This window comes from Lagopus leucura, unplaced genomic scaffold (assembly GCF_019238085.1).
Source record: "Lagopus leucura isolate 7727_CA_CO unplaced genomic scaffold, USGS_WTPT01 Super-Scaffold_100035, whole genome shotgun sequence".
NCBI classification, from domain to species: domain Eukaryota; kingdom Metazoa; phylum Chordata; class Aves; order Galliformes; family Phasianidae; genus Lagopus; species Lagopus leucura.
Window position 1 is genome coordinate 1,080,202 of NW_024962284.1, and position 22,803 is coordinate 1,103,004.

Genomic DNA, 22,803 nt, shown 5'->3' on the forward strand with positions numbered 1-22,803 from the left:
ATTAATACAGAATGTCATATTGAACACCTCCTCCATTGATGTGCAGGAACTGGAGCTGCTCAACCCACAGACCTGCGGATCCGAAGGCAGCACTCTTCAGATAGTGTCTCCAGCATTAACAGTGCTACCAGCCACTCTAGCGTGGGAAGCAACATAGAGAGTGATTCAAAGAAAAAGAAGAGGAAGAACTGGGTGAGTGTATGCTAATGGATCGTGTGTGGTTTATATAGAACTGTCGGAACATGCATGGTGAAGTCTAGCTGCTCAGCTCCTCCCTCCCCACATGCAGCAGGTCAGCACAAGAACTAGGTGCTGTTTAAATCCTGCGTAAATACCCTTTGGAAGACTTAATTGAGTTGTAAGTGATGTATATGCTTGTGTTGACTTTGTGTGGGATTGAATTTTATGTTAACAGCCAAAAGGCCGGTCCTAAAGTAGAAAGAGCTGTCAAAAATCAGTCTGGCTAAAAGTAGTACAGTGCCCAACCCCTCAGGGAAAGCTTCAAGTTTGTCACTAAAATAGAACAAGTCCACAATGAGAGATTTGTTATTTTTTTTCTTTTTGCCTTGTAGGCCTTTCTTCTATTAAGTAAACATGTTAGACACTTTGAGAGCTCTATCTGGAATGTTAGTGTGCAGTTCTACACAAAAAAATACCAACATTTAAGAAATTACTGTGATAAACATACATTATTCAGGATTTTGCATTACTTACCTTTCATTTCCCATTTTTCCTTCTTTGCTCATCTTGTACTGTGTACAAGGTACCATGTACTGGAGGAAAGGTACAATATATTAAGCTCCATTTTGAATTAGACCATAAACTGCCTTAGTGACCTAGTCTGAATGTAGTTTGGACTAAAGTCCCTTGATCCCATACTAGCCAGTGAATCATTCCATCCCTTTCCTCCCACTGAATTTAGATCTCCCTGCATCTTTGGGGATCTTTTCTTTAGAACTACAAAATGCGGCTTGAGTTGGGAGAATCTTGATATATATTTGTACAGTGTCTCCTTGGAAATGTTTATGAATCCTCTTGTACTTAAAGTACTTCTTGAGCAGGCTCTTATTTTTATTTCTCACAATTGTTTCATTTGAATATCTTGCTAGCTCCTCCGTAACTGTAGTATTGCTGCCCTCCTCCGAAAAGCACTGGTTAAAGGGAAGCAATGTCATCTGCTTGTGCAGGGTTATGCATTAATTATAGAAGGAGCAAATTGCTGTGTCTTCAAATTGTTGGCAACTCTTTTAGTTTTTTGTGACAAGCCTGCTGTAACCATTAAGCCTTAGATAAGGTAAAAACTTGTGAAATTTTTACTTTAGCTTCTATTCTTTGTCACTGTAATGTAGTGGGTCTCTATATCAGCCTACACTTCTCATTTGACCCAGAACTATTTAAAGAAGTTTAAGGAAACATTATGAAGATGACAGGACAGTGCTTTTATTCTGTTAAATGTGAATACATTGGTGCAAAATGAAGATTGAACATTAATCCAGAGAATAGCGGTCTGCCTTCCACTTAGTTAATTTCACAAACATTGATGTTGTTCTCTACCAAGAACCTTTTGTTACATATGGAAACAACATGGCTGTCCACTCAGGGCTGAAACGAGATTTTCAGCATTTCTCACTAGTCTTTGTCTAACGCAAAAATAACTTACAACACTGTTCACAACGTATGATTTTGAGATAGCCTTAGATTAATTCTTTATATTGTATGGTAAATGGTAGGCACATTCAAAAAAAAAAAATATTTGCAGGTGTGTAGAAAAGATTTGGTATTTTCAATATTTTCACTTGGTGGAATACCTGTTCCTGAAAGGAAACGCAAAATATGAAAGTAGCTGTTACGTCGAATGTCTCATCTGAGCCAAGGAGAAAATACAGCTGAAGTAGCTAAAGAGGCCTGGATCAAGTATCTTCTTCAAGTGATGCAAAAATGACTGTATGTTGTTTGAAAAACCTGTTTTTAGAAAATACAAGGTTCCAGTTTTAAAGTAGCTCTTGTACTGTATTGATTATTGGTCATGTTTGTCTTAGAAATCCAAAGCTTTCCTTATTACAGGCTTTCTCTGTTAAAACTTGTCTTTTTTCCTTCCCCCCACTTCCTCTTGCTTGCGCTTCTTCCGGCAGGTCAATGAGGTAAGGAAGACCTACTTTAAACTATGAGATACAAAGCTAACCCATCCATTTACATGACTAACCATTTCAGCATCATTAACCTTGTCTGAGCCACATTATATTATAGCTGCAAGTTGTTACACCGTTGCTCATTTCACTGAACATGATTTGCTGTAAAAAATTAAAAATAGGAAGCGCTGATGTCCAGCCCTATTGACCTTATTAATCTCATAAAGTAGTTAAGGAAAAAAGCTTTTTGATTCCCTTTTAGTGCTGTTAAAATCTCTGAGTATGGCTTTATTGTTTGGAATATTTGCATGTTGGAGTTTCAGTCTGTGGCTTTTTGTATGGATGCATTCTTCATGGTGTGTCTACTGCTGTGGTCTTGTATTTCAGTTACGCAGCTCCTTCAAGCAAGCTTTTGGTAAAAAGAAATCTCCCAAGTCAGCATCTTCTCATTCAGATATTGAGGAGATGACAGATTCTTCATTGCCTTCATCACCAAAGCTGCCACACCATAATTCTACTGTTTCTACACCATTGCTGAGAGCTTCTCATTCCAATTCTCTGTAAGTGATTTCTATTTTTATTTTTTAAATGGAAAAATGGGTGGAAAGCATCTTAGTACGCAGTTAGAGGAAAAGAGCAAAATCATGCTTTTGATAGGTCCAGCGTTTATATGCTAGTTCTGTGGGACATCTCTAGGCTGCTTTCTAGAAACAAACAATGGCAAAGTATATCTTAAAACATCCCATCCTGTTGATTCCTCTGAATGGGAATCTACAAATCTGTGAAAGGACTACAAGAGTTTGACAGCTTTTTGGTTATGTGCACTGCTAAAACCAGACCGCAGTGGAAGCTGTAGCGGGTCAAGCAGGGTAGTCTTGTACACGTGTGCTGGTCTGCTCCTATTGGTTGGCCCTACTCCTGAGCAATACTTGCTTTATCTCCCAGAGAAGGGGCTGTGTTTGGCTAAGTGGATTTGATAAAGTCCTTAACCATGTCATAATGGCAAAACAATGAGCAAAGAGCAAACATTTTAACTGGTATTTATTTTGAATGTCCTGTACCCTAAGGAGAACACAGGGAAAGATGGAAGAGTTTAATTTCTATATTTGGGGAATTAAAGACATGTGAGCTGACTTCCAACTTCATACCTTTGCATTAGCATCCAGGAAGCTAAAAATCATTGCATCTTTACTGTGGGATAGATATTTCACTGGGGAGCTTCCTCTGCAAAACATACCGAGTATGAATAGTAGGAATAGTGACCTTGGAGTGCAGAACTAATTGGATCTCTGGCTGCTAAGGATACAACCAGGCCAAGTCCGGGATTTTGTTTTCTCTCTTGGCTAAAGATAACACATTTTATAATAATCTGCAGTGATGGAGTCCCCAGTTAAACTGACAAATTCAAATAAAGGCAAGAACTTACTGAAGATCAAATGGCATGGTTTACTGATATGGCTGAACACTTAACAGCTTGTTTCTGTTGGGCAGAAACCCCCACATCCTCCTCCACCTGCTCCTTCCCTTACATGGTTCTGCCACTCATCAAACAATTCCACTAAGCTAATGGAACAAGCTAAATTATGTGAAAAGTAGTTTAATGGAAATGTGAACAGTTTTTCCCCAGGTTGCTGAGTTGGATCAGCTCAGTGGAGTGATCAGACTCAGTTGAGCATCAGAGCTGGTGTAAGCACAGGGTCATGACAGCAGCACAGCACAGCTGGCAAGCAGAAGAATGAGACAGAGATCTGCTCCTTTTGGTGGTAGCAAGTACATCAATCAGTCAATAAAGGCTCATCAATATCACCAAACCATGCTCTCCTGTCTGTGTTTGTATGTGAATGAAGTGTTGATTTTGAAGTCTGGACTTCTGTTGCTTAGCTAACTTTACAGTCAGGAAGGTCACGGGCATTCGTGATGGTTCATTTGGGCCACCTGTGAAGTAAAGTTTAAAATGGCCACCCTGAGCTGTTTGTGAGTCTAAACTTGCATTTACAGTGATCTTAGAGAACTTTATAAAATAGATTTTGTGTGTCTTCTATCAGTAACTTCTCCACTTGGGCAGGATAAACAAATACAGAAAGTTATAAGAGGCCGTATTGTAAAACATTTCAAATAGCCTTGCAGCCTTGTAGATGCCATAAAAAACTTCAGCCTGATTTCTGTTCCATTGTACTTAAGTATGCAGACTTGAAGTTTTGCCCGCTGCTTTCACATGAAGAGATGAAAGAAAATATCAGTAGTTTCCAGTCGAATGATGGCTAAGAAATGCCAATATCAGAAGATAATTCCCCATGAATTTTTTAAAGCTTCTCCATTCTCTTGAATCTAATTCGCTGAGTTTCTCGTGACTATGGCAAATTGGGCTTTAGAACTCTGAGGCCAGAAGATTGTTAAATGATGGTCCCTTCCATCCTCAATCAAAATGCACTATGCGTACTTCTCATCTTGAAAAGAAAGCAAAAAGCCTAAACACAAGACAAGGAGAGCAAAAGGAAAACCTGTGTATTTTGGCATACCAGCTTTCTGGTGGAGAAAACGTCCCTTATTAACCTGATTTAAGGAGACACATTGTAAGAAAAACATCCCTCAAAGCATGCAGCTGTGTAGTTCATCTTTGTATAGATTCACTTATGAATGTGCTGCAATGTTACTCATCTGGATTTGTTCTGATTTTTTTTTTTTTTGGTGGGAAGAGGGAATTAAAATGCCACCAAAAATGTTTTGAGCATGAGTGCTTTAAAGCAAATGGGAATTTATCATAAACATTTAAAGCTTACACCTGGTGGGCTTTAAATCTTTCTGTAAAATCATCAATCTTCATCCAACTGCTGCTACTACTTGCACCTGCACCTCCTTCATTTACTTAGATTTTGCCTTTCAGTTAGTTCTTTCCTGGCAACTACCAAGAATGAAATTTTGTTGGTCTCTTATGTTTCCATGACTTATTTACCATCTGGTTTATGGTATCACTTATGAAATGAGCCCAAATGCTGCCTGTAGAATAAAAAGTGGTGTTTTTTTTCCTCTTTTATTACTAAGTGCTGGTGAAGCATCACCTAAAAAGTTACACATGCTACAGTTCATGTCTGCTTTTCATTCTTTCCCAGTATTTCTGAATGCACAGACAGTGAAGCTGAAACAGTCATGCAGTTACGCAATGAACTAAGAGACAAGGAGATGAAGTTGACTGACATTCGTCTAGAAGCCCTTAGCTCTGCTCATCAGCTCGACCAGCTTCGGGAGGCAATGAACAGAATGCAGGTAGGAAATGACCACCTCAAATATCACAGTGTATGTTGATGTGTTAAAAGCTGCCCGTCCCACCACGCAATAAATATCTGAAGGAAGGTAAATGTGAAGTTCTTGAATGCACATTAAAAATTGTGTTTAGTTTTGTAATGGTGGTAAACTTTAGACCTTCATAAAAAAGCTTGAGCTCATGATTTCTCCCTCCCTGAACACTGCGGCACTTATCTGTTCCAACGCTAGAAGGCTATGGGGAAACCATTCCATTGGCCTATTTAAAAAATTCCCAAGCCATCTGCCTTAAAGTAGCTGCACTTCAGTGCTTATTGAATTCCCACATATTTGTGTTTGGTAAAACGCTTAGAAAAGTTTTATGGAAGGGATGTTATACTAATTAAAATCATTAATGTGTTACAGTAAATTAAAATAATGTGAAAATGACATTCCTACTAAACTAATATATCTTCTGAAGTTGCTTATCCAGCTCTTTTTTAAGAGTGTTTTCACCATGCCTTCTAACTACTGATTTGTCTTTTCAAGAGTGAAATCGAGAAGTTAAAAGCAGAAAATGATCGACTGAAATCTGAAAACCATGGCAGCTGCAGCAGGGCTCAGTCTCAGGCTTCCATTTCTTCCTCTCCAAGGCATTCAGTGGGTCTCTCTCAACACAGTTTGAACCTCATGGAGTCATCTAGTCTCGGTGAGTTTAATGAGAAAGATGGCGGGCAGGTTTTATCCTGCTCTTGGAAAGTTTGGTTTGGTTAGCTGTGGAAAAATGAAAGCATGAAGATTATAAACAGCTATGGTGTGGAAATATGTCAGGAGCTGGCAGAAAGCCTTCTTTTAAAATGTCATCGTAGATTTGCTACGCCCTATACTGGAGTTGTCCAATTATGACCTCAGCTGCTGAGAGTTGCGTTCAGAACCATTGAATGGGGGATACTTTGTAGGAAGGAAAATACAGAGTAATTGACTAATACTTTTCAATGACCATCTTTTTTTAAGAGTGATCTTGATATTTAGAAAGGAAGTCAGTGAACCTGGTTTTCATCTTTTACCTCCAGGCACGAGAAGCTCAGATATGTTGTGTTCGACTGCGGTAGTAACATAAAGCAGAATAGCTTTCATTGTTAAGATACAGCTATGAAGCTTTTCATGTTTTCTCTTCACAGACATGCTGTTAGATGACACTGGTGATGGCTCTGCCCGCAAGGAAGGAGGCAGACATGTCAAAATAGTTGTCAGCTTTCAGGATGAAATGAAATGGAAGGAGGTAAGTTGTATTTTGTCCCAAGCTTTGACATACAAGTGACTTTGTCTTTGAATTCTGTGCTATGTTATTATCTGGTTTGGAGGCTTCTATTGAAAAATACTTTTAAAATGTGAAAAACTTAAAATAAATATATATTTTTTTAACAAAATAGTTTACTGGAGTATTAGTAGTGATAGACAAAGCACTTGAGCTCTCACTTCTGTAGAAATGCTGAAAGCCAAAAATACTAGTTCAGGTTGTCTGGTGTCTCATCTGCAGTGGCTTTCTATTTTACAGTTTCTCTTTGGTACCATCGGCACTGGCTGTGAACCAGTGTTAGTAATCCAGGCTTGCTAGGCTTTGTGTCAGTGGTGGAGCTGATAATGTTACAAGTTAAGCTTTTCAGGATCTTTGAAAAACAGGTCAGTTTTTCAGCTTCAGGGAGTTAGCAGGCTAATCTGCACATTGGGATGGTGTATATTTAAGACTGATATGTTAAAAGCTGCATAAAGCTCTTGGGCCTTTGTATTATTTAAGATTAAATAAAAAATGAGCTAATAATGGAGATGATCTAGGGGAAGTTGCAGTGAAATGCTAGAAGCAATGATAGGCCACAAGAACTTGTTAGATCCAATGTCTGGTTCAAGTTGTCCTCTTTGATACATCTATCACATTTTGAATCTGCTGTCTTTTAGATGTTCTTCATTCTCAAGTAATGTAAAAAATCTTATGTTACAATATATTTGTAATATGTTTACAAATACTGTCAAATTGCAGCCCGCTTCATATGAGTATTCGTGCACAAATGTACTGCAGTGACATTACTGCCTCGCATTGAGCACTTGTCAAAGCGCATAAGGTGTATGCACTTGTGCATGTTTCATAAATTATGAAATAATTTGATGTCCTTTGTAAGAGAGGACAACGATTTGAATGAGCAGAAACAAAGTCAGCTCAGCTGATCTTTCCATTAAATACCAATTTTCCATCAATAAATTACAGCCCTGGGCAAGCACATTAACAGTAAAACAGTGTTGCTAATTCTCTTGGACTCCACTGAGTGCACTGTTAGTAGTGGAAATGATTCTTGAAGTTTTAGCTGAACTTGGAGCCTTATGACAGAAATAGTTTTTCTTCAGTGAATGTTTCACAGTGAGTGCAGCTATGAAGGAATAAAAAAATGAAGTACATTCTATTTTCTTTATCTGCTGTAGAAATCAGAAGCGAAATGCTATAATACATTGAATGTAATGCACACATTACAGACATATCTAGAATGTCACTATATTTCTATGCACGTTTCTGTGCAGCATTTCTAGAAGTAAATCAGATAAATCTTGGAAGTGCTACATTTTGGATTGTGAAATCATGGACAAACGCATGTTGTGAATGTCTGCCTAGAATTTTCCCACATGCTTTTTGATAAGCTGTAATCTTCTCAGGGGTTTTGGAGTTGTTTGTGGATTTATTAATAAACACCTTTAACTTATCACTGGGTACCACTGAAGCATTCCCTAGATTTGAGTCTCCAACACTGTGAGAAACTTACAGGGGAAAGAAGAATTTTGTATGGTATTCATATTTTACTGTGAGGTAAGGAAGCAAAGGAAGCAACAGAACTACACCAAGATTTTAAACTTAAACAGACTTGACTGACACCATTAAGATTTATTTATTACCTAAATAAATCCATGTTTGTTTGCATTTAGGATTCAAGGCCTCGCTCCTTCCTCATAGGCTGCATTGGAGTGAGTGGGAAGACCAAATGGGATGTTCTGGATGGCGTTGTTAGGCGGTTGTTTAAGGTCAGTAAGTAACATCTGCTCTCTGCTTCAAGTCTCCAATTAGTATTCACACAGTATTTCACAACAGGAGATCTGTATGGAGGCTCAGATGTATGTACTGCTGTGAGTTTGGGTGGATGTCCAAGCAGTGCTGAGTTGTACAGAGAGGTGATATATAACTTGAGACAAGTCTGCTAACTTTATTTTCCATAATTTCCTCACATGTTAGCTTCGTAGCAGTTACTTGCCTATTCTCTATGCTTTATGTTTGAGGATTAGCTTGTTATTTTAAACTGGCTTTGGACAGCATCAAGTAGTATTTAACTCAGGGTGATTATTGTCATGGCATAGACCCTACAGGCACAGCAATTTCAATGTCTTGTAGACTTTCCCCTTCTTTTTTCACCATAGGAGTACATCATTCATGTGGATCCAGTGAGTCAGCTGGGACTGAATTCAGACAGTGTTCTGGGTTACAGCATTGGAGAGATCAAACGCACAAATAGTGCTGAGACACCTGAGCTGTTGCCCTGTGGCTATCTGGTTGGAGAAAACAATACTATTTCAGTTACCATCAAAGGTAATGATGTTTGATCAGTCCATTGTAGTTGTCAGTAATTATGGTTTTATCAAAGCATACTGTGTCAGGAAATACAGAGGAGTAGAAAAGTTTTTATTGCCTTTATTTTTCCCATCCTTTCCTTTTAATTACTCACCGTTCTGTTTTCATTTGATTAAGGCAGCACTTGGAGACTACAAAATTAGTAGATCTTCAGTCTGTAACAATAGCAATAATTCTACACACTTAGCAGCTTTCTCCAGACCTTTTAAATTGGTGCCTGAAGTTGTACTGCAGAGCACATCACATCACAGGCAATGCAGTGGAATTGTTTCAGCAGCAAGTATGCTTTGAAATCAATAAAGCCTCAGAATTTCAGTCAGCTGTTCATAACAGACCTACTTGGCATTTCCTTAATGTGGAGTAAAAAGGACAATTTAACTTGCTTGATTCATCTCACCTGATAGTCCTTCCCTCAGAGCCAACAGGGAGAGAGCCTGGAATTCATAATATATTTAACCCCAGATCTTTGAAAGCAAGTTTTTCAAAATGTATTGTTTTCAAAACTCTCATCAATGTGATTGAGCATATTATGCTGATGAGAATTTAATGTCCTGTGACACTGAAATTCTCAGAGGCCTTTTTTGTACGAAAACTATTGTATGGACTTGGGGTTGAGGAAAAGTCCCCAGTCACTGCAGTCTATCAGCTTGCTCACAGTACTTGTGAATGCTGCCAAACACTACAGTTCAACTTTGAAGTCTGACTGCACATTCAGAAGTGTTTCCATTTCTGAATATTGTTGCAAAAAATCGTTTCCTTGTGTTAAAAATCAGCAGTCAGGGAGCCAAAATAAGTCATGAGATATCTGAGTTTGCTGAGAACCCCAAATATTCTGCTTACATAGGCTGCATTGTCCAAGAGTATAACTCCAAGTGAAATAGTGTTCAACGACTGCCATACCTATGAAGTTGCAGTCTTGTCTTATGCTTAACTTGCAGTGGCTTGACTTGCACGTTAGAGGTTCGTACATGGTAACATTTTTCAATAAGATATGAATGTATTTAATCAATTTATGGGAAACCAGTTACTCACATACACCTTCAAGGTACAAAGCTGCCTATATAAATATTTAATATTCCATGTAACCATCGAGGTGCAAACATTTCTCTGTCTGATCTGCCAACTTCCCTTTCTTCTGTTTATTTTGAAGCACTGTGTGTTTTGTCTGAGCCAATTCTGCCTAAAGTGATTGCTGACATGGCATAAATGCTTATCAGTAGAAGTTTTATGTTAGAAGAGATAGCTATCAGCAGACAGAGAAGGAGTTTAATTAGAAGTCTTTGGGAAAACAGGGGGAGTTGATGATAGCTGCTTTTTTTTTTGTTTAGTGATTCAAAAGTAAACAGGTAAATTCTGGAGGAATGTGTGCTGCGCATGACAAAATAGTCTAAAACAGATGGCTCACGTGTGAAAGATGTAGCCTGGAAATCGTTGCATGGCAAAATTTCATAGAATCATAGAACGGCTTGAAGGGACCCCAAGGATCACCAAGTTCCAAACCCTCTGCTGCAGGCAGGGCCACCAACCTCCATATCTAATACCAGACCAGGCTGCCCATGGCCCCATCCAACCTGGCCTTGAACACCTCGAGGGATGGGGCATCCACAGCCTCTCCGGGCAGCCTGTTCCAGCACCTCACCACCCACTTGGTAAAGAACTTCCCCCTGACATCCAGCCTAAATCTTCCCTCCGAGGACACAATGAGATGCAGCAGAGTGCTTTGAGAACTGGGACAGCTGAAGGAAAATCCAGGTGAAGCTCACAGCTCACTTCTGCACGTTTTTATGTGGGCTGTTCCCTGTTGTGATAGCAGAGCAGAGAAGGGATTTCCCTCTGAAATAATAACTCGCTTGGTCAGGTTGGATCAACAACAACAAAAAGCTTAGAACAATGCAGGTAACCTGGATACAAAATAGGAATTCCTACAGATGCCGCATCTTTTTCTGCTGCAGGCGTCTGCGAAAACAGCTTGGACTGCCTGGTGTTTGAATCACTGATCCCAAAGCCCATCCTGCAGCGCTACGTTTCTCTCCTGCTGGAACACCGGAGGATTATCTTGTCTGGCCCCAGTGGCACTGGTAAAACATACCTAGCAAACAGGCTCTCTGAGTATATGGTCCTGCGGGAGGGCAGGGAGCTGGCTGACGGAATTATTGCAACCTTCAACGTGGACCATAAGTCCAGCAAGGTGAGAACACAGAAATCACTGCTTGTGCAGTACCATTATCCCAAAGGAGCAATATTTAAGGTTTTCAGAACTGTGGGTTCTGAATAGCAGGCTTCCAGGTGTGCATTTGAACACTGAGAGGTGCTAGGATTTTCAGGTGGCCTGAGGGTTGCTGTGGACATTAAACGCCTGCATCAAATTCTTAGCAACTTAAGAAGTCCCTATTGCAAGTGAACATTTTTCTCAAAAAACACAGAATGCATCTCCAGGCTGCCAGAATTCCTGCAGCTACAGGTATCAGCAGTGGTAATCTGCATATGTTGTCTCTGTAGTTACTGTTGTCCAGACGCATTCCTGAGCTCCTAAGGCATGTCTCTGTTTTTATGTGCTTTGGGTTTTGCCAAATATACCTTCAGTGAATGTCTAGGCTAAAAAATAATTATAATAAAAAAGCAGCATGTTTGATGGCCTTAGGCAAATCTTGCTGGGGGAAAAGGGATGGTTGAGAGTGCGGTTGTGGGCCACTGGTTCAATTTGAGATGTGCTGTGCAGTTAGTGCTCTAAGGATGGTGAGAGCATTTCAGCCACACCCAGTTACCCTGCAGTAGTACTCTGAGCTCATCATTCTCACTGAAGGTATCTAAATTTGGTCTCTATTGGGGAGTACTTTATACCAGATTGATTTGGTCTGGTTTGTTTTGGTATAAGCATGGTTGCAAGACCAGAGAACAAACCTAGCTGGAATGAAAGTGCCTCTCTTGCTTGGTGTGTAGAGATTACAGTACGTTCCTGAAAAAGAACAATATATTTCAGTCTTCTAAATGTCATATTAGGACAGCACAAATGAGACAAGAAAAAAAAAATTAAATGGAAAGACAGAATCTTAACCCTCTAAGTCCTTATCTCATACATATCTCTGGATGTTCAGTGTAACCTGAGAAAGAGAAGGAAAACCAGATTTTTCTGCTTCCTCAGTGGGCAAGAGACAGTGGTCTCCTTCTTTAGATTTCTTGGCAACATCACTAGCTAATTTATCTTAACTGTTTTTTTTCAAGACATATGATGAAATCTCTGGGGTTTTTTGTTCTTTGTTTTCATTGTGTGCCATGCAGGAACTCCGCCAATACCTGTCCAACCTAGCAGACCAGTGTAATAGTGAAAATAATGCTGTAGATATGCCTCTTGTAATCATTTTGGACAACTTGCATCATGTTAGCTCCCTAGGAGAGATCTTCAACGGACTTCTAAATTGCAAGTACCACAAATGGTAAGCAGATCTTAGAACACATGCCACATCCAAGAACGACATTTCCTAAGTATGTCCTGAAAAAGGAAGTCTAGATTGGTCTGGTAAAGAGGGCTGAGATGGCCAGACCATCCATATTATGGACAGCACTTCACAGATACTCTCTTCATTAAATAATCAGTTCTTCTGTAATCGATAATTTAAAAATAATAGAGGTTTTGGGTGATTTGCATTCATTTAATGCAATACATCTTAAGTACTAAAAGCCATTTTTGGTGGAAGATGATGCTCCAAAACTTCAATTTTGCTGTCAGAATTTGATGTGCTCATAAGCTATTGAGAATCTGGTTGTAAGTACAAAGTTTTCTTTGACTCACACAAAAAAGGTTTGAGTAACCCTTTTAAAGTTAAGATTTCACTACATTTACTTACTTAGTTTACAAGTTTGATGTAGTTTTTGTTTGTTTGTTTCTATTAACAGTCCGTATATTATTGGCACAATGAACCAAGCCACCTCCTCAACACCGAATCTTCAACTTCACCATAATTTCAGGTACTGTTTATTCATGTTTCTCATTTCTGTCTGCGGGCTCACAGAGTGGTAATGGCTGCTGAGTCATCTGAGGTTGTTCTTCTCAGCTGAAATAGGAGAGAAATACCATTCTCTAGTATCTGCTGCCCCAACGTGTAGCTTTATGTTGTCACAGAATCACCAAGGTTGCAAAAGATCTTTGAGATCATCCAGTCCAACCATCCGTCTACCACCGATATTTCCCATTAGACCATGTCCCCTAGCACAGCATCTTCTATTATTAAAATAACTGACATTGATAAAACCTTGACTTTTCCAAGGAATTTTAAGATATTTGATCCTCTTAAGAAGGTTGAAATACGACAATAGGCAAAGCAGATACTGAATGAGACATGAGATGAAGCAGAGCACAAGTATTTCATCTCATGAATTCATCATTTGAAAATAATTTTTGGTAAGAGTAAAGATGATTGGGGATAGGCTATTTTGATCATGATAATAATCCAGAAATGATATGAAAAATGTCACCCAGAATAGTTTTGTTCTGTAGCACTAAAGAATAATGATGGACATCTTTCCTGTTCTGTCACAGATGGGTGCTATGTGCTAACCACACTGAGCCAGTCAAGGGCTTTCTTGGCCGTTTCCTGAGAAGAAAATTGATTGAAACAGAAATCAGCAGCAGAATGAGAAATGCAGAGCTGGTTAAAATTATTGATTGGATTCCTAAGGTCTGGCAACATTTGAACAAGTTCTTGGAGGCCCACAGCTCCTCCGATGTTACTATTGGTAAGTGTTCTGCCCAGTCTGTCAGGGGTTGCATTTCCAGACATACATCAACATGTGTATTTCCTCGTGCATGAAGTATAATATGCCTGGTATATTTCTTTGTACTACATGGGGTAAAATGTTCTCTTAAAAACACTGCTTTTGGACAGTAGCATATTCTCAGACAAGTGGTACAAGAAGTTTTCGAACTCTTTTCGCCCATTTTGACAGACCTCTTAAGTCATTGATGCCAAAACTTGTTATGAAATGCAGCTAACTGGTTTTGCCTTGAAAGCTTTAGTCTTTTGAATTGTTGCAGGGGATTTTTGACCTCTGAAGAAAGAGCACTTCACCAGATTGCTGCATTTGTTCTTCAGTACTTGCCTTCTTTCTCTAAAGAACTGGAAATTGTCGTTTGATCCTATTTTGATTCATGTCACAATTATTTGAGTATAATATCTGAATGTCCCTTTCCCAGGTCCACGGCTCTTCCTCTCTTGTCCAATAGATGTAGATGGTTCAAGAGTTTGGTTTACTGACTTGTGGAACTACTCCATCATCCCATACCTGCTGGAGGCAGTCAGAGAAGGGCTGCAGGTGAGCCAACAGAAATGAAGACTCATCAGTCTTGAGTAACATCTATGCAGAGGGCAACACAGCATCAGATGAAACTGAATAGCAACAAAGTTTTCTGTGGATATAACTGTGCAAACCATCTTGGAGTAAGGAGTGGAAGCACAGAAGCTGCAGACTTGATTTTTTTTAAAACAGAGGTTAAATGCCAAACAATTGATGTTTTCAGTGGGAGTTAGACATACAGTACCTTTCAGTAATCTGTTCCAGGAGTACACCTTAAAACTGTACCATGCATCAGAAAAACATTTTTTGTGGTCATTTAGTTATGTAGGATTGTCCTTTGCAAATCAAAGCAAATCTTTCAGCAGGGGAGGAGCAATGCCGCATACCCTGAGAAGCACCTAAATGCCTGATGGGATCAGTATCAGTGACATACTGATTATTTCTCAATCTACAGGATGAATTTTCAAGTAGATCTCTGCATAATTCTTTCAGAGTCTGTAGTGAGTTCATCACTGTCTGTTCTTTGTATATCATTCATACACTCTAGCAAGTTGGATAGTTTGGGGCATTGCAATATGATTCTTAGCATCTCTTTGACTATGAAGCATGTTAGAATCAGGAGGAAGGCTTAACAGAGGTTTGCTATGGATTTACTTGCCAAGCAACTATGGAAAGAATGACTTTTTTGGTTCTTCAGCTCTCAGAATAAAAATAGCAGCACGTAATTTAAAAGGTCGTTGTGGAGACAGCAAAACCAAATACCAGTAAATTCTGGGTATTGCATACACTAAAGTAGTTATTTTTAATAAAGATTTTTTCTGTGAGAAAACTCCCTGTGTTTTTGTAACATGAAGACCCAGGACAAATGAAAGGTTTGTCCTGTTAGTGGACAGGCTCGTTTTAAAATGACTTCTTTTGCAGTGAAGCGAAATGCAAGATCACACATGCAGAAATAGAAAGCTGGGTCACAACAAGAGTGGAAGGTTAACAAAGGGCTGAAGGTAGATGGGATTGTAAAGTGTGGTAATGTATTAGGAGCTTGTGTTTTGATGACAGATGCCATTGTAGGGACATAACCTATAATCCAGTACTGCTTCTATGCGTAAGAAGACACATTAGAAAAGTGCAGGATGTTCAGAAAAGAGCAGCAGGTATCATTTAGGATACAGAAAGCATTGTATAGTGAGAGATGAGCAGCTTAGGCTGCTCTGAGGAAGCTTAATGGATGTTTGGCAAGTTTGGACTAGAAAAATTTAAACTGAGTAAGACACAGCTTGTTATTAGTAAAAACAATTCACAGCTACAGTGCTTTACTGCAAAAGTATTAGGTTCTCCATCACACACACACACATGTATATATATATATGTATATGAGGCTGAAATCTTTCTGAAACATGAAATAACTCCAAGAAGTTACAAGCTTCATGGAGAAGCAGTTGTGTCAAAGGATTTTATATTGTCCACTTAAGAAGCACATTGAGTTTCATTTGCTGTTTCTACAGCGGGTGTTTGTGGATGTGGAAGTGAGAAAAGACAGCTTTGTCATAGAAAACTTGAGTCTTAACTCATGGCTCCTCACAGCTTCTGAGTGCATGAATTCTTCAATACGTGTTTTGGTCAGAATTTTGACAGACACAGTTTGCCATTGGAATTGTGACAGGGCCTGAAGTCCTCATCACTTTGGTGTAAGGAACGTAATCAGTGTTTAAGAATGCACAGGGGTAACTTAGCTAGAAATAGAACAGAAGGTGACACAAAGTATTTCACATAAAACTTCCTACAGGGTTCCTATAAAGGAAAGTAATAGGAGCCAGTAATTTTTTTGACCTAAAATATATGAAGAGGGCAAATGTAATGATTTTGTTTCCTCTTGAAATGGAAAAAAAAAAAAAAAAAAGAACTGCTATCTATGGCAATGCTTGGGCTTGTCATAGTGATCTGAAGCTCTCCATATCAGCTGATCAGTAGGTGTGGAAAATAATGATGAGAAAGCACATCAGTTAATAAACCCTCTTTGCCCTCTTTTGTCTTGCCTGCAGTCTTCATCTTTCTTTAGGTGATCTGAATGGCTTGCATTCTAAGTGTAGTAAAGATTTCAGTTTCTCTCTTTTTGCTTTGGATTCTTTATCTGCTTTGATCCAATTTCCCCAAATTCCACAAATTCACTTCATTTAAGTTATTTCTTCATTTATTCTGGAATTTCTCTTTTGTTGAGTCTGTGGGGAAGAATAGAACTCATGTAGTCAAAGAGCAGCCAGAGCCCTACTAATTAACAAGCTAATGCTAGAAATGTGTGTTTCATTTTTGGGCTATTTTCTGTCCCCTACACCCACAAAAGCTCCTTTGAGAAAGCATCCTCTCATATGAAATCGCCTGCCAAGAAGGAAGGGTGGACTGCTGATTTCACTCTGATCTCTCTGGACCTAAACTGAACTATTTGTATGTTTCTGTTTCTCATTTGGAGAACTATTTTGGGTCAAAAACAAGTGAGCCAAAGGGATCCTTACAATAATTGCTCCCATTGGAGCTGCTGAGGTTTTGGTTCCTCAAAACAGCAATGTGAAAATTACAGGGTTGTTAAAAAAAAAAAAAAAAAAAAAAAAAAAAAAAAACTTTACCCTAGTTCTTCCTGCTCTGTGTATTGATATGGAATACTGCATCAAGAAAAAGAGGGCCTAAACTTTCTGTGGCTTCATGCAAGGAGCAGAAATCTAACAGGTTGGTTCATAAAGCGCCAGAGGGAAATCACTGCTCATACTCCAGTATGGCTTTATGAGCCAACCTGTCAGATTTCTGCTCCTTCATGGCACCTTCTCTCTCTAGGAGGCACTCATGAGAAAGGGATAGAACTGGGTGCTGTGGAAGGGAATAGTGAGCTGGTACTTCAAGTAGATCCGTGATGATTTCATGTGCTGCAATGCAAATGTCACTTACATCGCATTCTGAGAAGTGTGGTAGGAACTACATGGACCTTCTGGGCAGTAAGGACGTGACAAATACAAAATTCTCTGCACTTACCAACAGTCATGTCTTCCTGTAAATTTGAGAACAAGATAAGGTATGAGATCTGGTTAGTCACAGCTTGAAGACATTACGCTGGGAAAACAGCACAGTGCAGATGAAGGATTAAGCATGTTTTGTTTGTAAGATTGCCTAGCACCACCTGCTGGGCTCTCACTGCTGCAGTGCTGCTCCAGAATATACTTAATGCTTTGCCACTTATGGCCACGTGAGGATCAGCTCTAGAAAGCTCCAAAGTTTGCCCTAACTATTCCTGGTTGGCAACAGACAGGATGATAAAATTTAGAGGGTGGGAAAGAAGTAGTGATGAGCAAAAGGAGGCAGTCTTATATCCATCAAAGAGCTGGCAAATTCCTGTCCTACACTGGTGCTTTTTTCCCCCATGCATTTTATAGGAAAGTGAGAGGTCTCCAAATTCATGTGACAAAATGCTAGTAATGGACTCCAGTTGTGGAAGGATAGTTGGGCCAGAAATGCATAAAGCTGAAGTTAAAAAGTTTAAAGTCACTTCAAGTTGTACTTACATTTTTAAAAGTAATATGACATTCAAAAGAATTTATTATCTATTTAAGGCAAACAACGTAACAAGAAAGATATATAGGGATTCAGTAACACAATCTGCTGGAAACAAGAAAAAGGTTTTGAGACAGCATACTTACTTGAAATGGGAACAGATAGCCAAATTCTGCTGGCACATTTTCTTGGTTGAGTACAAAGAAAATCTCTTGGCTTGAAAACCATGCTTTGACATCCATCCATCACTGTTGCTCGATAACAGGTATCACGTTTCCTCCTGTGCATTCTTGTAGCTGCAGTTTCACAGCAACGGTGGACAGATAAGCCAGCTGTTGTTGTGAACTGAATGTGATCGTTAACAGTCTGTCCTTTGTATTTACTTCAAGTTTAAGGGAAAAAAAAGGAAAAAAGAAAAAAATAGCCACCTTTCTGAATGGAGGTTATTTTTACATCTCCCTTTATTCAAATGGCGCCCACAGAAGGGTGCTGCATTCTCAAAGGAGGTGGTTAGCCTCTTCAAAGCCACTTGCCACTTAAAAATAATAAAAACTTTGCCATTGGAGTAATGGCCAATCTAATTTGGTTCTGTTCAGCTCTGCTTGAAAGTTTCTTTTGCAGTCAAAGAATCATGGCACATTCATTTTGGTTAGGTAAGCAGTGAATGAAATGGTAGGCAAATGGGAATGTTTTAAAAGAAAGTTGTTCCCTTTTCCAGCTGTACGGGAGGAGAGCTCCCTGGGAGGACCCTGCCAAATGGGTAATGGACACGTACCCATGGGCAGCCACCCCACAGCACCACGAGTGGCCTCCTCTGCTACAGCTGCGACCTGAGGACGTGGGGTTTGATGGCTACTCCTTGTCACGGGAAGGCTCAACCAGCAAGCAAGTTCCAGTGAGTGATGCTGAAGGAGATCCACTGGTAAGCTTCTCCTTTCTGAGACAGTGAAACTGCCTGGTTTCCCTTAGTTAAGGGGACCTAAAGCAGGAGTGAAAAGATAACGGAACAGCAGAACATGTTTTAGCTTTCACTAGCTCACGTATACAGGTACAGGCATCATTTCCAACTCAGTGATTCTGTGGTTCTAAATATCAAGCTAGAGATTTGTACCTTCAGATTAGCCTAATTCAACAGTTCTGTATGCATTTCCATGTGTCAGAGCAAGAGGGGGGAAGGATGCTTGCAGAACCTTGTGGACTAATCATAGAATCGTGCAATGGCCTGGGTTGAAAAGGACCTCAAGGATCATCTAGTTTCAACCTCCTTGCTGTAGGCAGAGTCCCCAACCACCAGGCCAGGCTGCCCAGAGCCACAACCAGCCTGGCCTTGAATGTCTTCAGGGATGGGGCATCCACAACCTTCTTGGGCAACCTGCTCCAGTGTGTCACCAGTGTGTCACCACCCTCTGAGTGGGTCAGTTCAATCTCTTCATTTTTATCCTTTCTGGAAAAGCATACAATTCATGACTAATTTGTATGTTGCCATAGCATGTTTTAAATGTAATTCCTCTTTTCAGATACACAGGAATAATTACTCCAGATGTCTGTTCCTTACCTTTGCAATGTGCTGGCAAAGTGAATGCAGATGTGATTATGATATAGAGTTGATACTGTTTGTACCCTCAGAATACAATAATTGTGTGCTTTTTTGCCTCTGTAGATGAACATGCTAATGAGACTGCAGGAAGCAGCCAACTACTCAAGTCCCCAGAGTTATGACAGTGACTCTAACAGCAACAGCCATCACGATGACATTCTCGATTCATCTCTGGAGTCAACGTTGTGATCTTCATCGGATAGAAATAGGGCATTTCCATGATTGCTGTCCCACTTGATGAGAATCCCAATCAGAAACTCATGAAAGGAACGTGTTCCTGGGCTGGGCTGGTATCTCAGTATTAGAGCTGCAATAACAAGAAGACACTTAGAGTCAGTCTTGAACCTGGGTGCAGGCAACCCAAGCAACCTTTGTATTGTTTTTCTTCTTACAACGATAAGAGCTGCACTATTCCTTTGTTTTCTTCTGTTTAGTTGCTGTAAGCTCTCATGCCTAAGATACTGAAGATGCTAAAAATAGTCATCGTTACTAAAAGAAAAAACAGTTAAAGGGGGTGGATTTCACAACTATGAAGCAAACAGCTTTGTGCCATGTAGAGAAGGAGAGGGGAGAGGAAATTTTTGCCTATGCTGCTTTTGACCAAACACATTTAGGTGAGGGCTGGACTTTTACCAATCAGCTTTGCAGATTAAACTCAGCTTTGTATAGTTCTGGTGCTATAACAATACTGCTTGCCTTGGTATAATACTCCATAAAGGCAAAGCTGCTAAACAGGGAAGTTTAAATAACTATAATAAAAGGGGGGGAGGGGGGAAGAATGAAAAGAAAAAACACTGCTCTCCTTGCCAGTCTGAGACCTTGGCTTTCTTTTGTTATGTGTTTGTAAAGATAGACATATATATAAATAGGAATATATAAAAGTATATATACAGTCTGAACAAATCAGGTTTTTTCCAGCACTGTGTAACCATCAGTCCTACTACTGGTTAACTATCAGGTGGCCCTCTGCTGGGCAGGGCCCAGTTCTCCTCCACATCCTTCTGTGATGCTCAGTTGACTTCAGCTGGGGGGAGTTTCCCTCTTCTGCAGAAGTCAGCACAAGTCCTACAGCTCTACAGGACCTGAGGGAGCACAGGGGCATCCCGTGAGCCCTGTGTGCGCAGGGTAGGTAGCTACACCCCTGAAGGGATGGTCAGACTTTCAGTTCTTAATTCGTGCCATGAAACGTTACAGCAGTTTTCTAAAAATGTTGGGTTTTGTTCAGGGTTTTTGTTCCTGTCAGCACAACCATGAATGGATTAATTACAACTCAGCTCTGTGACAGTTCCAAGTGCTACTGTGATGACCATGTTTCCTCCCATGGCTTTTCTTTTTAACTGCAAAAAAAAAAAAAAAAATAGTATTCTAGCAGGAAGGAAGGTACTGTGTCTTTTGAGTTTACCCAGGCCATGCTTTTGAGTTTTGGCAGAGCTGTGAACCTGGTTTTATTTCTCCTCCTCTCCGAATATGCACACCTATGCTCTCAGCGTTAAGGCTTTGTACTTCTGTTGGGGAACAGGAGCACCTCACCAAGAATTGCACTTTCCTCTCCGTGGAAGCTGACGCTCACACCAGCAGCCCCACCAAGCCAGCTGCACTGGGCTGTACCTCAACACAACACCATTCCTCACTGTTGGCCTGTACGAGCCTTCCCAGCTATCTTTTGGTGCTGAATTTTGAAGCGATGCCTTATTTTGTACTAATTTTTTTTTTATTATTAAATTAGTGCTGTATATTCTGGGATTTTATTTAAATAAACAGGGCTAAGTCATCTCTTGGAATATTGTACATTGCTGTGAATATGGTTTGGACAAGACACTAGAATTGGTCGCAATGTGACAAAGAGAAAGGAGGGGAATGATAACTTTTCAGGTTCATATCAATCTGCAGCTATAAGTCCTTGAAGAGCTCTTTTATCCATGCAGGAAAAGAAAAAAAAAAAAAGATTTTCAACTAGAATAAATGCTGTCACTATTAAATTACAGAAATGTGCTGGTGTTTGTCAATGTACAGAAAGAAAACTCATTATGAACACTTCTTTAGGAGCCTGTTAATCCGTCTGGGTTTAAAGTAATGAAAGAGACAAGTTCATGCTCCTGGGACTCAGTTGGAGAGGATAGCTTGATGATACCTCATTACTTCCTGTAACATACCTGTGCTTACGTTGTCTTACTGAGCTGGTCTTGAATCTGCTCCTGTTACAACTTCTAAGTGCTGATGACTCTTTTTTTAATTATTATTTTAAAGAAAAGTATTGTAAAAGAAAAATTAAAATATTTTAATGACGGGGGGGGGGGGGGGGGGAGGGGGGAAAGCTTGCTGTTGTTGCCATTTTTAACTCTCTGAACTCTATTTCATTATGTCACTGAATGAAGTACCAAGGGCTCACTCAGCCAGTGTTCCTGATGTGGTCTTGGTACTGTCCACATGGGATGTGTCTGTATGGAATTAAACGCATGGCATGCTGGTGATGACTTACAGACAGGTTGATTTTTCCAGTAGTCCTGACAGTTCTGCCTCCCAGCACTGACCTACCTGCTACTACTGTGAATCTTGATGCCTAATCCTCCAACTCAATCCATGCAGACACAGCGTGTGCCTGTTGCAGGGCTAGGGCTTTCAATGGACTTAATATCCTAGAAAACATCTCAGTTAATCTTTAACTGAGTTCTGTAAGACATGTTTATAACGGTGTTTTTATTTGCGGGGAATGGGGTGCTTTTTTTCTCATGTTTAATCCTGTGCTTATGCCCAGGAAGGAATTTCTGTTATTATTTGGTATTGATGCTAGTTTGGGTTACAGTGAAGGGCAATGTGGAGTGGGATGCTCGTCCTCAGCATCACAGGATTCAGTGTCTTTCTGAAACTTGGGGAGGCAGGTTTACCCACAGTGCACACATCAAGTGCACACAGTGCACACATCAAGACTTCAGTCTTTCTCTAAGTGACTTTCGCCTCACTTAAGGCTTTTTCAATGACACTTCCTTTCCTTTTGCCTTTTTTTTTTTTTTTTTTTTTCCTACAAAGTTGGCTTGTTTTAAAGGAGAACAACAAGGGAAAAAAAATAATGAATTTCTATGCAACATTCACGTTGTGTTAAAAACTGAAAATATAAATCATTTTCTTCAAAACTGCCAAGAGTGATACAGGCCATAAATGAGATGTGGTTTATCTGGGGAATGGGAGGGCTCATCTTTTTGTACATTTTGGAAGAAGCAAACTGGTATTTCATTGTTGATGCTTAACTTCGATATTATGTGTATGAAACCTTGTCTGAATGTGGCAATTTTCTTTCAAGAAAAAAAAAAAAAAAAAAAAAAAAAAAAAAAAAAAAAAAAAAAAAA

At 39.7% G+C, this 22,803-nt stretch overlaps 1 protein-coding gene across 11 annotated transcripts in view; it reads left to right on the forward strand.

The window, feature by feature from the left end:
* Nucleotides 1-21,742, forward strand: part of NAV2 (neuron navigator 2) — a 319,464-nt gene extending 297,722 nt beyond the window's left edge. For 9 of the 11 annotated variants that reach the window (XM_042882665.1, XM_042882667.1, XM_042882658.1 and 6 more), the window contains 15 exons: nt 47-192; nt 2,133-2,141; nt 2,517-2,689; nt 5,240-5,393; nt 5,919-6,078; nt 6,551-6,651; nt 8,340-8,435; nt 8,826-8,994; nt 10,989-11,224; nt 12,316-12,470; nt 12,931-13,002; nt 13,574-13,770; nt 14,228-14,346; nt 18,581-18,784; nt 19,523-21,742. In XM_042882665.1, coding sequence (XP_042738599.1) covers nt 47-192; nt 2,133-2,141; nt 2,517-2,689; nt 5,240-5,393; nt 5,919-6,078; nt 6,551-6,651; nt 8,340-8,435; nt 8,826-8,994; nt 10,989-11,224; nt 12,316-12,470; nt 12,931-13,002; nt 13,574-13,770; nt 14,228-14,346; nt 18,581-18,784; nt 19,523-19,648 — 2,117 coding nt within the window. In that variant the 3' untranslated portion in view covers nt 19,649-21,742. The remainder of the gene's footprint in view (nt 1-46; nt 193-2,132; nt 2,142-2,516; nt 2,690-5,239; nt 5,394-5,918; nt 6,079-6,550; nt 6,652-8,339; nt 8,436-8,825; nt 8,995-10,988; nt 11,225-12,315; nt 12,471-12,930; nt 13,003-13,573; nt 13,771-14,227; nt 14,347-18,580; nt 18,785-19,522) is intronic. The other 2 variants (XM_042882659.1, XM_042882663.1) reach the window with 1 other exon arrangement.
* The last annotated feature ends 1,061 nt before the right edge of the window (nt 21,743-22,803 follow it).